General features: G+C 45.7%; 1 protein-coding gene across 2 annotated transcripts in view; it reads right to left on the bottom strand.

The window, feature by feature from the left end:
• APLP1 (amyloid beta precursor like protein 1) overlaps window positions 1–13,765 on the bottom strand; it is a 437,997-nt gene that overhangs the window by 158,134 nt on the left and 266,098 nt on the right. For both annotated transcript variants that reach the window (XM_069604873.1, XM_069604874.1), the window contains exon 7: window positions 5,067–5,197. In XM_069604873.1, the coding sequence (XP_069460974.1) occupies window positions 5,067–5,197 (131 nt within the window). The remainder of the gene's footprint in view (window positions 1–5,066; window positions 5,198–13,765) is intronic.

Genomic DNA, 13,765 nt, shown 5'->3' with positions numbered 1-13,765 from the left:
AGAAGGCATTCTATCACAGGAGGGGAAAGAACAGAGGCATAGAAGAGAAAGTGAAGGAGAGTCTAGCAGAGGAGGAGAGTGGAGGCTCCCTTGGAGACACAGGGAGAGTAGCAGCGAGGACAATACACAACTTAAGTCCATGAGTTGTGTGGGTCAGGTGGGATGAAGAACTAGTTTGTGTGAGAGTATCAAAGAGACCAGCCAAAAAAGAGCCAGACGGCCAGACACGCGGTTAAAGCACTGGTACGAATGACCATCCGCCCAGCGAGGAGGAAAACCACAGTGGTTGGGAGTTCATAGGATCAGCTGCCTTTGTCAGGGGATCTAAAGAATTCCTCTAGAACATCACAGCCATCCCCACCTCTGGCAGAAGGTGTAGAACCTGCTGACTCAAACCACAGAAAAACAAATCAAACTGTTGTTATATGTCTGCCATTATCCCCATTGTTGGCTAAAGGATGATTTATCCTCCCCTTCCAGAACTTCGTCGTTTCTAAGAAACTTTGACAATTCACTGAGGGATGTCTGAAAGAGATCAGGAGAAATTATCCGGAGAAGTCAAATATTTTGTTGGCAATCAACATATGTTAAATTGTACTATTTAACCTTTACGTTATCCAAGAATGTGTAGCCATCTTGTGAGAACTGCCAGAAGCTTTCACACTACTGAGCCTAAAAGAAAGTCTAGGATAGGACTAAACCAATTTAGCAATTAACCTAATGTACAGATTCAAACCTTAGGCTGCAAGAATAGGTGATAACTTTTAGGAGGCCACCACTGACTCAGAATCACGTTCAGGAAGGGGAGATTTGAGGGAAGTACCCATTGGAGATGCATCCCTGTTCTATTTTGTTCTTCTATTAAATTTTTGGTTGTATACCAACGTACCACCCCTCAACCACCCTTCCCCAGTTTCATGTCGTGTACACGAAAAAGAAGGGGATCAAACAATTTCCTTATTAGTTTGTGTTTTTCCAGCAGCCTCATGGCATTGTTCCAGACGCTCCTCTGTGTGTCTTTCCTGTATCTTTTTATTTGGTCTAAAAAAGCTCCTCTTAGTTACATTCAGGGTAGGTATCTGTTTTTCCCTGTTCTGTACATTACTTGAATTGGTGTCGCTATCTGACTCTGCTTCTGAGCTGCCCAGGGTAGTGTTAGGTGTGCTTTCACTGGTGGGTCGATTGGTCCCATCAAATTTTGTTTGAAAGGTATATACTCTACCTTCGCGATAGTCCCGGTCATCCTGGTAATATTTTCTAAATTTCCTGATCTTATGTCTTGGTAGGTCTTGAGGAGTGCATACATCCAACTGTAATTATTTTCTTTAGTTCTTTCTGCATTAGGCATCTCTTGAATTTCTTTTCTCACAGTCTCAATCTGTTCCTGAATTCTTGTGTGTTGCTAGTTGTATGTTCAATCAAGAGCTGTATCATGACTTTTGAGCTCTGATTGAGATTTGCCTCCCATTAGTCAGCTAAATCTTGATCCTCCTTGTTTTCGAAGTTTGGTAGGATCAGTATCCTTAAACCCTGTGGGATCTTATCCTTTTCTAAATAGTTACTCATGGAGGCTTGCTCCAAATATTTATTTATTTTTTGACATTCGCTCTAGTCTCATGTTTGTTGTAAGGTGCTGATGTGTTTGTGATGCTACTAAAAGCATTGCTCATGTCCCCCTTGGGTGCAAAGAGGGCAGCTCTGTCCTCTTCTCTATTTAATAGATAGTCTGCCATGGTTGGAATCCCGTGTCCCTTAAGCATGCACTGGACACTTACAAATAAAGTGTATAAGATATTGTGCAGTTTTAAGTGATTCCTTACAGGACACCGCACAGGCAACAGTAAGTACACAATTTGGAGGGGCTACGCTTTTGGGTATTTGGACCTTATGTGATAGTCTAATTAGTAATTCCTCCCACACACAATCTTATCTAGTGAGTGGCTTTTAACACTGCAGGAGCTGGAGACAAATTGGGCCTAGAAATTCAGCACTTTTGGGGCAATCGACCAGAAGTTACATAAACATTTCAGGTGGATTTTTGCCATCCATTGATTACACGGTACGCCCGTTATACAGTTTCAATTACTGGATTGAGCAACGGATTACAATTCCGTTATGCACAGGACTAATGGAATATGACCGGATTATGACAGATTGCATTGAATGGCGAGCATAGGTGAGCAACCGCACCAGGGTATTAATTCACATAGGTTTACACAAAAAAAAGGGGGGGTGAGCTATTGTTCACTAAAGCATGCTTCCCCCGTGCATGATCAAGGTGACCATTCAAGCCCTAAAAACACTGCATTGGTTCCCAGTCAAACATCGCATCCCCTTCAAAACAATGTGCATAACACATGGCAATCAGCGGAAAATGTGCTGAATTCCTACAAAAGAAAATAATTTACAAGCCAACGAGACTCCTCAGAACACGCAACGAAGTCCGCCTGGAACAAAAATCATACCTTAAGAAAAAACTTGGGGGCTCCTCCTTCTCCCACTTAACCGCAAAAAACCTGGAACAACATCCCGAAAGAAATAAGAAACACCAAAGACCACCTACAATTCAGAAAATTACTAAAAACCTGGCTCTTCAACAGCACAGATTCAAACTGAAAAACCGAAACAACCGAACAGGAAAAACAAAGAAAAAGATGACAAAATCTGGGATGACACTGACAACACCCAGAACCAACTAGAGAAACTCCTACTACAACAAGAGAGACAATGCTAAATCGAATAGGACACAAGCGACATCCATGAGGACAGAAATCAGCATCCCTAGCCAAATCCAGCCAACAACTTTACCCGCTCCATAATTGCTACCGGGTATCATACTTGTATAGTGTTGTGTGAATGTTAGCACTTGCCACCCTTGAACTAAGCTGTGGACTTTGGCAAGGGCATTGACCGGATGGAGTTGTGAATGAAGGCAGGTGCCACCCCTGGACGTAATTGGAAGTGTTGGCATGCACCACGTATCGAAGGGGCTGGGAGCGATAGCCTTCATGAGCAACTGAATAAGATGATTAATGCCAACCAGCCACCGCATATGGATGGAGTAGCCTTGGCTAGCCAATGCCGCGCACCCACTGGATTTGGGAATGCTCTCTGGGCCAGATTTGAAGGGACGCACAAACGACTGCCTGCCCCTCATACAGACAGATGTCACGTAGGTGGTTGAGGCCGAACTTGGGCAAGGTTATGGATGCCATGTGTGAAAGGGACTGAGTATCGGACGGCCCCAGATAAGGACGGAGACACAGAAATGCTCCCGCACACCACCTGGAGAGAATACAGAAATGTAGCTCTTCACTTCCAGACAGCAATGCCAATCAACCAATCCACTAACAATCTCACCCCTCTGCATACACCTCTCAAACTTTAACCAAATACAGTCACAAGCCTACAACACAACAATCCGCACAAACTTCACTACACTGCAACAACAAACAAACCACACAGACTCGCACAACAGCACACAACGACTACCGACCGTAAAACACCCCAAGCCAACGGACTTACCGGGCTGAGGCTGCCAACAGGACATAATTGCTCTAATGCACTTTTCCAGCTTATTCCCACTAACTCACCCCCCACCCTTCCCTTTTTCAGAGCCGCCAGAGTGCCAGGGGACCACTCCGGTGGTGATAGTGCGCGGTACAAATATCCTTTAACATTAACTATAATATAACAATTGTGTGTGCACAATCACCCTGCCCACAGCAGTTTAAAAGCAAACCAAATACTGACAGCTTATATTTTTACCATATTTCTTAGTCACGCAGCACTTGCAAGAATGTAAGATCATGAGATCATTCATGGATAGGATATTGCATGAGAGGTAATACACCAATATAGAACCACAGTATGAGTTTGATGTATATGACAATGAGGAAATTAACCAATATGCTCATATATTTACTTTGTTTCCTTTACACCCCCCCTCCCCCAACTCCCATCAATGGTATGTACTGTAGCTTTCATTTGCGTTGGCTTGATAATTAACGCGATGCATTTACAATTATATTGTTTTGGTTTCTTTATATCTATGCATGGGAATTCAATGAATTGATTCATTTATTTATCTGTAAAAAGCCTTGAAAAAGACAATTCTGTCGAAACACCTGTTGGCTGCTAAACTAGGACTTCTAGAGAATACATTTATGGGTGAATAATATCATGATTGTGTTATGAATAGATTTGGAAACACTATCATGTTATGTACTATAATTGAAAGTCACAAACACTTTTCGGGCATAGCGCGAAGAGCTGGCGGTAGGCAGATATACCAGAGACCACTAGCCACGCAGCTGCCCCTGCAATCCCATAGAGTAGGGTCCAGCGCAATTGGACACCACTTAACCCTGCCCAATAGCGTATACACTACATCAGTATGTCACAATGCTATCGGTTTTATTTTAAGGGCTGCAGAGGTATGGTGTGCGCCCTAAAAGACTTCCATAGATGCACAAGAATAAATGGCATATCAAAGGCAAAAATACAGTTGGAAGCACATCGCAGGTAGTGCTAGAACAGGTGTATGCTAAACCTCTTCAAAGAGCTACGCAGGGCTACATATAATGGCACAAAATCTCCTCCCGCCGGCATTTTCTGGCTGCCATTAGCAGAGAGGATGAGGCGACCAAATGAAGCATAGCCTCTAATTTGCTCCGTTTGCTGTACACAGGCTGTGAAAGCGAGGGTTGCTTATTGCGGATATGTTGTGCCCACTTGGTGAGGCGGTTTGGATTCTTCATTCCTGAATCACAGTGGCTCATGCTAGCCAGCGTGAGAGGCGCCAAGGCTGCGCTGGGCCCACTTTCACACTTTTTGATTGGATTGCATGGTGTGCGATAATGGTAGTATGCGAAGGCCAAATGTTAGTCAGACAAGTAAACACAGAGGAATAAGCGAATGAGGGGTTCAACGAGCAAGGGAGGGGAGGAGGAATGAAGAGGGGGGCAGGGGAACATTTCATGGGGAGAGACACAAGGGAGAGAGCGAGCGGGGACGGGGAGAGCACGGATGCCTGGACGTAAACTAGCACAGATCATTTCTCCCACCTCATTAATCTGCTTCATTCTGCGCTCTTCCAGGTCCATCTTCGCACGCAGGAAGTTAGCATGTTCGGTGCCATCCCCAGGCATCTCAAAGTAAACGTCCACTCCATCTGTTGGCCGGGGCGTTGGCGTGACTGAGAAGACACAATGATGCCAGAGGTGTAAGTCCCTTGTACCAGCAGGGTATAGAATATGCCAATTCTAGCAGACCAGAGTGCTTCTGGTAGGGCAGAGTTCATCTGGATATGGGCGAAATGTGCAAAGCAATTGTGGAAGGGGAGGGGCAACCAAGAATGGTCCTCACAGACCAGAATAGTTTGTGGGCTTTGGGGGCCAGTGAAGAGTCCATTCCTTAAAGTCTCCACAACTCTCACTGGCTGAAAGACGCTACTCTCCACCATACAGGCCACAGCCTGAGGCTGGGGTAAGCTTTTTGTCTCCAGCATTGTAATACGGTTAGTCTGGCATACTCCCCAGCCTTAGGATTTGTCAGACAAAGCCATTATGCAGTACACCACCAGTGACTGCGCCTGCCACTCCCACTCCCGATATATACACACGAACGCCCCCTGCACTGTGGCCATTTTGAAATGGGTCTTTGCTCGATTCAATACAGACAGGCTAGAAAGGAAACCTGTTGTTCCCTCATAGCAGCATCTAGAAAAAGCCTCCAAATCACTCAATTTATGATTGGGATATAGTAACCAAATTGAATGGCGACACTCTTCATCCAGCTGACCAACTACTGCAGTGAATTTGACCTTGCAAATGTCCTTATGGCTGTGGACATGGGATATGCATCTTGTCCGCTGTTTTTTGAGGCTCTGCAGTGGGCTGACAGACCCTTCCGCTTTTTTATTAATTAAAATCCAGTTCTTATTTAATTGTGGTGTACGGGCTGGGCTTATTAGAACCGACAGGTGTCTTCACCATAGGAGACACGTGTCTATTAGTCTCAGTTGTCAACAGCTGTCGCTATGCACGCTCCCTCCCACCTGGCAGACAAAGTCACCATCCCTGTCAGCACATTATTAGAAGCCAGGACTTGGCCAGACTAGAACTGGAGAGGGGCAGCAGGGAGGAAGTGTAAAAATAGAAGGAACCGGACAAGCATTGTCTGCCTATGAGCACAGACTGTGCGATCTCTTGCCCGTGAACTTCCTCACACCCTCATGCAAATCAGAAACGATATCAAGGCTCCTCTTCAAGTAGCTACTTTTTCAGACCCCGCAAGATACAGCCCCAAGCCCACCTAGCACAGTATTCATCCTGATGGAAACCCTCTACTTCCCCCAACCTGTTATCACACCTGCACCTCCCCCTTTCAGCACTGTTACAAGTCCCCCCACCCTAAATGTAAATGTTCAATCTTCCCTCATAGCCTAAATGGTATGACACTTATAAATGCCATGTTGCAAGGGCTGTCTCCCCCAAACCCCATGTAATCATCTATCAGCGGGGTTTGCAACCTGTGGCCCTCCAGATGTTTTTGACTGACACCCATGATCCCTCACCATTCTCTACGCTGACTAGGGCTGATGGGAGTTGTAGTCCAAAACATCTCGCGAGCCAATGGTTGCAGAGCTCTGAGCTAAGGTATGCCTGCACACCCTACTGATATGCAGCACTATTGCTTTCCGAAGCTAGGCTTGCACTCAATAAATACCCAAAATAAATTAAACAAAAATTACTTTGTTGCAGCTTTTGATTTTAGGGATTTCTCTTTTTTTTTTAAGTTTACCTGGTGCTCTGCCTGTGCTGGAGTTGCATCTCCCCAGCCGCTAGAAGCGTTCTCTGCACTGAACAGAAGCCACCAATTCCCTTAGGGACTCCTGATCTTCCATTCATAAGTGTCTCTTCCAGTGTGACTGCAAAGCTTGAGGAAGCAAAGAGCACCTGACAAAACTAAGCACACCAATAATCCTCATGCACGCCTTCACTTCTATGCTATGCAGAATACAGAAGACTATGTTAGGTTATTGGGCATTGGTATAGCGCCTTTTATACCATTGGGATGATCTCAAAGCGCTGTGGGTTGAACGCCCTCTTGGACCGTAGTCCAGGTCAGTGGAGAGTGTAGGGTAGCAAATAGTGCTTGTGTGCACTCAGTATGTGTGCAGTGCAAGGAACTCATGTTGGCAACATTAAAGACAGACAAGTGATCACAGTTCAAGGGTGTATATTGAACAAGAAACGCAGGGTGGAAAAATGCCCAAACTAAACCTAAATCTAAGATGGGAGCAAGCGTCGACCATCAAATGAAAAATAAGGCAGCCTTAGTGGCGTTATGTCAAATAAAAAGGGCCTATACTAAGAAACCTATCGCCAAACCTTACCACTAATACAAAAGGGGCATAAGATGGTTTTCAAGAAAAGAAAAGAAGTGTTCGTAAATAATATGTCAGGATGCAGTAGCCTGGGTCTCCCTTCCCCACGTTTTGAGCACGAGGTGAGAAGGGAGCTTGGAGCACAGCACACATTCAAGCTTTCTCTGCACGAGTCAACAATCCAATGGCAGCTCTCTGGACCGTCGATGGTCAAGTATCGGTCCTCTTGAAAGTCTCTTGCCTTCGAGGGCCTGACGTATTCAATAACCAAAACAAAAGTTCCTTCAACACAATAAAAGTTGGTTTCCTTTTACTTTGGGTGTGGATTCTTCACCCCTGGGTGCCCCTCTTCCGGGCGCTGACCCTTCTTTACTTTCAGCCTCCCTTCTCAGGGTTCACTATGGCTTATCTAGGGTGATGGATTCACCCCTGGGTCCCCCTCTTCCGGGCGCAGGCCCCTTTCTGCTTCCCTCCCCAGGGTTCACTATGGCTTTTCCAGCATTCACTAATCTTAATGTCTTTCTAAACTGTTCCAGAGGACATCCCTCTGCCGGTTTTACATTTGTCAACATACCGTTTCCTGGGACTTTAGACTTAGCTGCGGGTCCCCCTCTTTCGGGTGCAGGCCGTTCTTTAATCTCACCAGGTGGGATTCAATTCCCAGGCTTTCTTTATAGTTCTTAGGTCAAAGGCTTTCGACTGCACAGGGATTTTGCTTGACCTCCTGTATGACCACTTTGACCTATCTTGGCGGCTCTACGATTGCTTTCTTGTATCTGTAGTTTTACTCAGCTGGGGATCAAACAGAGTTTGTCGGAGTAGCACCCATGTGATGCCTGTCCCCTTCTGCAGCTCGTCTCCCCTTTACAATTTTACAGTAATTTGAACTTTTCTTACTTTGCCACTTTGCGACTTTCATTCACCACAGCCCAGTTCTTATTGGTTCTGCCTTCGACTCACAGGCTGTGATGAACTCCCCCATTCCGACTTATCAGTGTCGATAAGCTGTGTGTACCATTGACATCTGCTGCAACACACTTGGGCTATTGTCCTCAGTCTTACGTTTCCTTTTGTGGAGGTTTCTAAGGGTTTTGTCGAAAAGGGCAAGGTTGTGTCTCTCCTCGTCAGCCTCTCGATGTTTGCCGCCTTTCTCCTCTTGAACTGCCGGGTCTGGATAGCTGTTTCATCATGCCGTCTGCCTTGCTCGTCCTGTGCTCTCCTGCTTCACCTTTCATCTCTGTGGGGAAAAGGAAGGGCCGTCATGCGTGTGTGACTTGAGTAAATTGCCGGACTTTTCCTGACGCTGGTATTGGGACAGGTCAGGTGAATGGCTCTTGTGCGAATCTGCCGTCTTCCATGGGGTGACAAAGTGTTTGTGTCAAAAAGAAAGGGTTTGTCATGGGAATTTATATTCTTTGTCCTAGGGGTGTTAAAGTCAGAAGGGTGAGATTGATAGGGTTTGGAAAGCAAGCGGGAGTGACTGGAATTAATATCAGAAAATAAACAAGGGGGGTTGTGGGAACGGTAGTATTTCATCTGCATAGATGTAGTGTGCGGGAAAGAATAACCAGAGGGATGTGGAGAAGAACGATTGGGAACATTTGGGCAGGGAACAGAGTAACAGGGATTCTGGGAAAGATGGTTTCTGGGTGCAATGGGGCTTGGATTCCTGGGGGACTGGCTGGACATGGAGGGAATAATCGGAGAAAGGAGGATTCTCAGAGTTGGGGTGTTTGAGGTTTGGAATCCTAGTGGCTTGGCTATATACGGAGGGATCTTTAGAGCCCAGCCGGAGAGAGTCACTAAGAGGAAGGGAGGTAGATGTCATATAGCCTATAAAAGATTCAGAGGTCTCGTTTTCTTCTCCCTCTTCCTCGGTATAGTGCCGCTCCTCACCTGAGGTCTTTTCCTGAGCACAACCTAGGGTTCCCCTTTCCAGGTGGTATTCTCTCTTCGTTCACCGCTGGGTTCGAGTCTGAGAGCATTGGCCTTTCCCAAGCCACCTGAATAAGGGAGTCTCAGGGCTGGAGAGTGAGAATACCCTCAGGCTTCTCACAGCAGCCAGTGCAGTTTACATAGTGTGTAGCTGCATTCTAATGCTAGGTGTGGTGAAGTGGTTGTGTGAGGTCAGTAGAATGTGCGCAGCAAGGCCATTGACCTCAGAGTTTGCATTCTGGCGGTGGTGGAGCTTGTGTATGAGATTATGTGTGCAGCTCAGCGATTATTTTCGTGGGGTATAGCTGCGCTCTAAAGACTGTTGAGGCGTTAATGGAGGTGTGTACATTTGTGTGCAGCTAGAACGAAATTGATCGAGGGGTATAGCTGCATTCTATTGTTTGTTGGTGTAGAGGAGAGAGTGAGCATATCAGTATGTGTGCGTGTCTGTTGTGGATTGATGGAGGAACCCTCTTTCAGATTACCTTCCAATGCCCACTGAGCTGACTGTCTATTCTAGAGGTTTGAGCATTGGTTCGCCGGGAGAGATTCTCAGTCTAGCGCAGAGTTTGTTCTGATTACCGGGCTGCGTTTGTCTTTCCCTGCTTGGCAGTGTCATCAGTGTTGAGTTTCCCTATTCCTAATCTTTATTGGGTTAAGCGAATTGCAGGTCTATGGTCGTACCTGTGTCTTGCTGAGTCTGCCATTGTTTATTAGGAAGGTACCTTCCGATTGTACAGTTACATCCAGTTCTGTTCTATCAGACTTACGGGTTCTAGCTAGATTTGATGACTGGTGTTCAGTGGACCCAGGGACCAGCAACAGCCACTATGGTCATCCCTGTGTCTTGTTGGGTATGTAGATTGCTTATAGGATGACACCTTCTCAGTGTGCATTTACTTCAGTTCTATTGAACTTACGAGTACATCCTAGGTATGAAGACCGGTATTCGGTATGCCCGAAGGTCAGGCAACAGATCAGGCAGTGGTGTAAGTGGTGTGTTTGAACTGGCAGCATTCTATGCAGTGGGGTATAGAGTGTTCCTGATCTGGTGTGCATCGAGAGCATGGATGACAGATGGCAGCACCAGAAGCTTGCCTTGCCAGATTCCTCGCCTGGTATACCCTTGAGATGGAGAAGAGTCAGTCCATTGCTGATACTCGGTTATAAGTGCCAGTGGGCCCATTATCCGGATGACGGGTACGTTTTTATAGCAGGTGGATGGGCATTAATGTGGTAGTTTATGGTTTGAATTGCTGAATTATAAAGAGTTCATTGCATCAGTTCCCAGACAGATCAGGGTAGCATGCCTTGGCTAATCTTCACAATTCTATCTAAAAATTACGCTTGTACAACATAATAAAGAATAAAGGCAAAACCAGAGCACTAAACGAACACTAAAAGAAGGCAGCAGAACACCACACACAGAGATATACAGGCAGGCGAAGAAGAAATCCATTATTGAAATAAAAAAACAAGTGGGGCAAAGAGAAAATCAATCGGGGGTAGAAGAATCCAGTGGGTCGATGCAGCAAAACCAATAATGCAAGAACAACGCGAAAGATGCACAAAAATACCAAATGCATTGCAAAAGCATTGCAGGCCACTCGGTTCTCGTCAGACAGTGCTGTCCTCTGGTATTTATAATGCTAACACTGTAGGTGGGTTTTCTACTTCTAGTTTGACATAAACCTTTAAAGCCTATCAGTTTTGTTCCCAGTTTAAGACGGGTGCTAAATCAGTCCATTTTTATATGAATGAACTATGTTGGTGGGTATTTTCGTTACAACTGGTTTGCAGGTCCCAAAGCAATTTATTTTGAGACAATGGGGCTGATTACAAGTTTAGCGGTAAGTGGTAAAAGTGGCAATAACAGAATTACCACCACTTTTACCACACTGCTGAATTAAGGATGTGTCGCTAATTGCACTGGCTGAATTACCACTGGTGGAATCACCGCTGCCTCAATTACCACCGAGATCTGTTGAAATTAGCGCCAGGGCTAATTCTGCTGGTGGAATTACCGCCAGAACCACAAATCGATTTCCACTGTATCACAAGTTGAAAAACAGCTGAATTACCATCGATAAACAGCAGTAATTCAGCCAAAAACACAGTGCAGTTACCTCCAAATGCACACGTGATGGGAATTAAGTCACAGGTGCACCCAATCCACTAAGGAGGAGTATATAAGGCCCACACCATCTCCAAACACACATCCAAGCAACATGCAGCCACAAGCAGATGTCGATTATGGGATCCACAACCTGCTACTATGCAACCAGCTACAGCAGCGTGCAACACCCCAGCAGGGAAGGACACAGGCACCACAAAGGCGCGGCGACACCCACACCACATGCCCGCCCATCCCCTCAGACAATCAATTAGTGACACTATCGCTTGGACCGTCCCACCATCACAGACCTGCTCACCCTGATCGAAGCTGATCCCCAGAGCACCACTGCAATCAGAACTGTAAAGCTTGTGTCCATCCTACACTTCTGTGCCACGTGCGGATTGCAGCACCCTGTTGGGATGCTGCATGGGATGTGTCTGCCAACTTTCTCAAAGTTGCTGGAACAAGTCCTGGATGTGCTCACAAGGCATATCCAACAGCATATAACCATGCCCACCACCCAGGCGCAGATGCATGCTGCAAAGGCAAGTTTCTACGCCATTGCCCAGTTCCCCAACTGCATTGCTGAATTATATCGTATCATTGTCCCTTCCAAGAGCTAAGAGTGCTAGGGAGCTTATCTGATTGGAGAGCGTGGTGTATATCTGCGAGAGAAAAAAGAGCAAGTCCAACCCAAGCATACTTGATACTGCACCCCGGGTGAAGGAGTTCATAGCATCAATTCCCAGGGTAGCATGCTTTGATCAGAGACCACCTTGGCTAATCTTCATAATTCTGCCTAAATGTGATGCATGGGCGGGTCAGTGGGCCCATATTCTGGGCCAAGGGTAATTGTTTATAGCGGGTGGATGGGTATTCCTGTCGTAGTTTATGGTTTGAATTGCTGAAATTATGTTGTAGTATTGTCCCCTCCGAGAGCTAAGAGGGCTAGGGAGCTCATCTGTTTCGAGATCATACTGCATATCTGCAAGAGAAAAACAGCGCAAGTACGACCCAAGCATAATTGATACTGCCTCCCAACCCCCGGGTGAAAGAGTTCATGGCATCAATTCCCAGACAGATCAGGGTAGCATGCGTTGATCAGAGACCACCTTGGCTAACCTTCACAATTCTATCTAGATGTGTCGCATGGCTAATCTTCAAATTTCTATCCAAAAGTGACGCTTGTGCAAAATATTTCAAGAATAAAGGCTAAACCAGAACACTAAAATGCGACAGCAGAACACCACTTTGCAGAGGGAGATACAGGCAGGCGAAGAAGAAATCCATTATTGAAATAAGAAAACAAGTGGGGCAAAGAGAAAATCAAACAGGGGTAGAAGAATCCAATGGGTCCATACGGCAAAACCAATAATGCAAGAACAATGTAATACCAAATGCATTGCAAAAGCATTGCAGGCCACTCAGTTTTTGTCAGACAGTGCTGTCCTCTGGCATTTATGCTAACAATGTAGGTGGGTTTTCAACTTCTAGTTTTACATAAACCTTTAAAGACCATTAGTTTTGTTCCCAGTTGTAGACGGGTGCTAAATCAGTCCATTTTTATATGCATGACCTATGTTGGTGGGTATTCCCGTCATCACCACCACCGGAATTACCACAGAGATCTGGCAAAATTAGCGCCAGGGCTAATTCTGCTGGTGGAATTACTGCCAGAACCACAATGGTATTTCCACTGTATCACAAGTTGAAAAACAGCTGAATTACCACTGAAAAACAGCTGAATTACCACTGAAAAACAGCTGAATTACCACTGAAAAACAGCTGAATTACCACCGATAAACAGCAGTAATTCAGCCAAAAACACAGTGCAGTTACCCTCAAATGCACACAGGTGATGGGAATTAAGTCACAGGTGCACCCAATCCACTCAGGAGGAGTATATAGTATGGAGAGCAAACTACTAGTCATGTAATGCATCACCAAGAAAGCAATGAATAGGCAATGAGGCACGACTGACTTAACCAGTACACATACTGACCTCAGGTAACTACACACAACATCCTGGTATGCAAGGTAGCAGACTCACCGTCAGCGGCATCAAGCAAGGCACCTGTCAAAGGCATTCCCTGCCAATGCATGGTCATGGGGCTGTACATGGCCTACCGCCATCCCCATAGCGCCAACTGTAATGATGATGTCAGTGCATAGACAAAAACGTGATGAATGATGTTGCATACACTGTCAATGACTGAAAGTGCACTCTGCAAGCCCATTCACCACAATTGATGCAAGGTGCGTCATCAACATGCACAGATGAGCGCCCATAGGCCAATGGCACAATTGGCCCATATACATGTACC

Source organism: Ambystoma mexicanum, chromosome 1p, assembly GCF_040938575.1.
Source record: "Ambystoma mexicanum isolate Mex_15411 chromosome 1p, UKY_AmexF1_1, whole genome shotgun sequence".
NCBI lineage: Eukaryota > Metazoa > Chordata > Amphibia > Caudata > Ambystomatidae > Ambystoma > Ambystoma mexicanum.
Note: the sequence above shows the minus strand (reverse complement) of the source record. Positions and strands in the feature narration are given on the sequence as shown.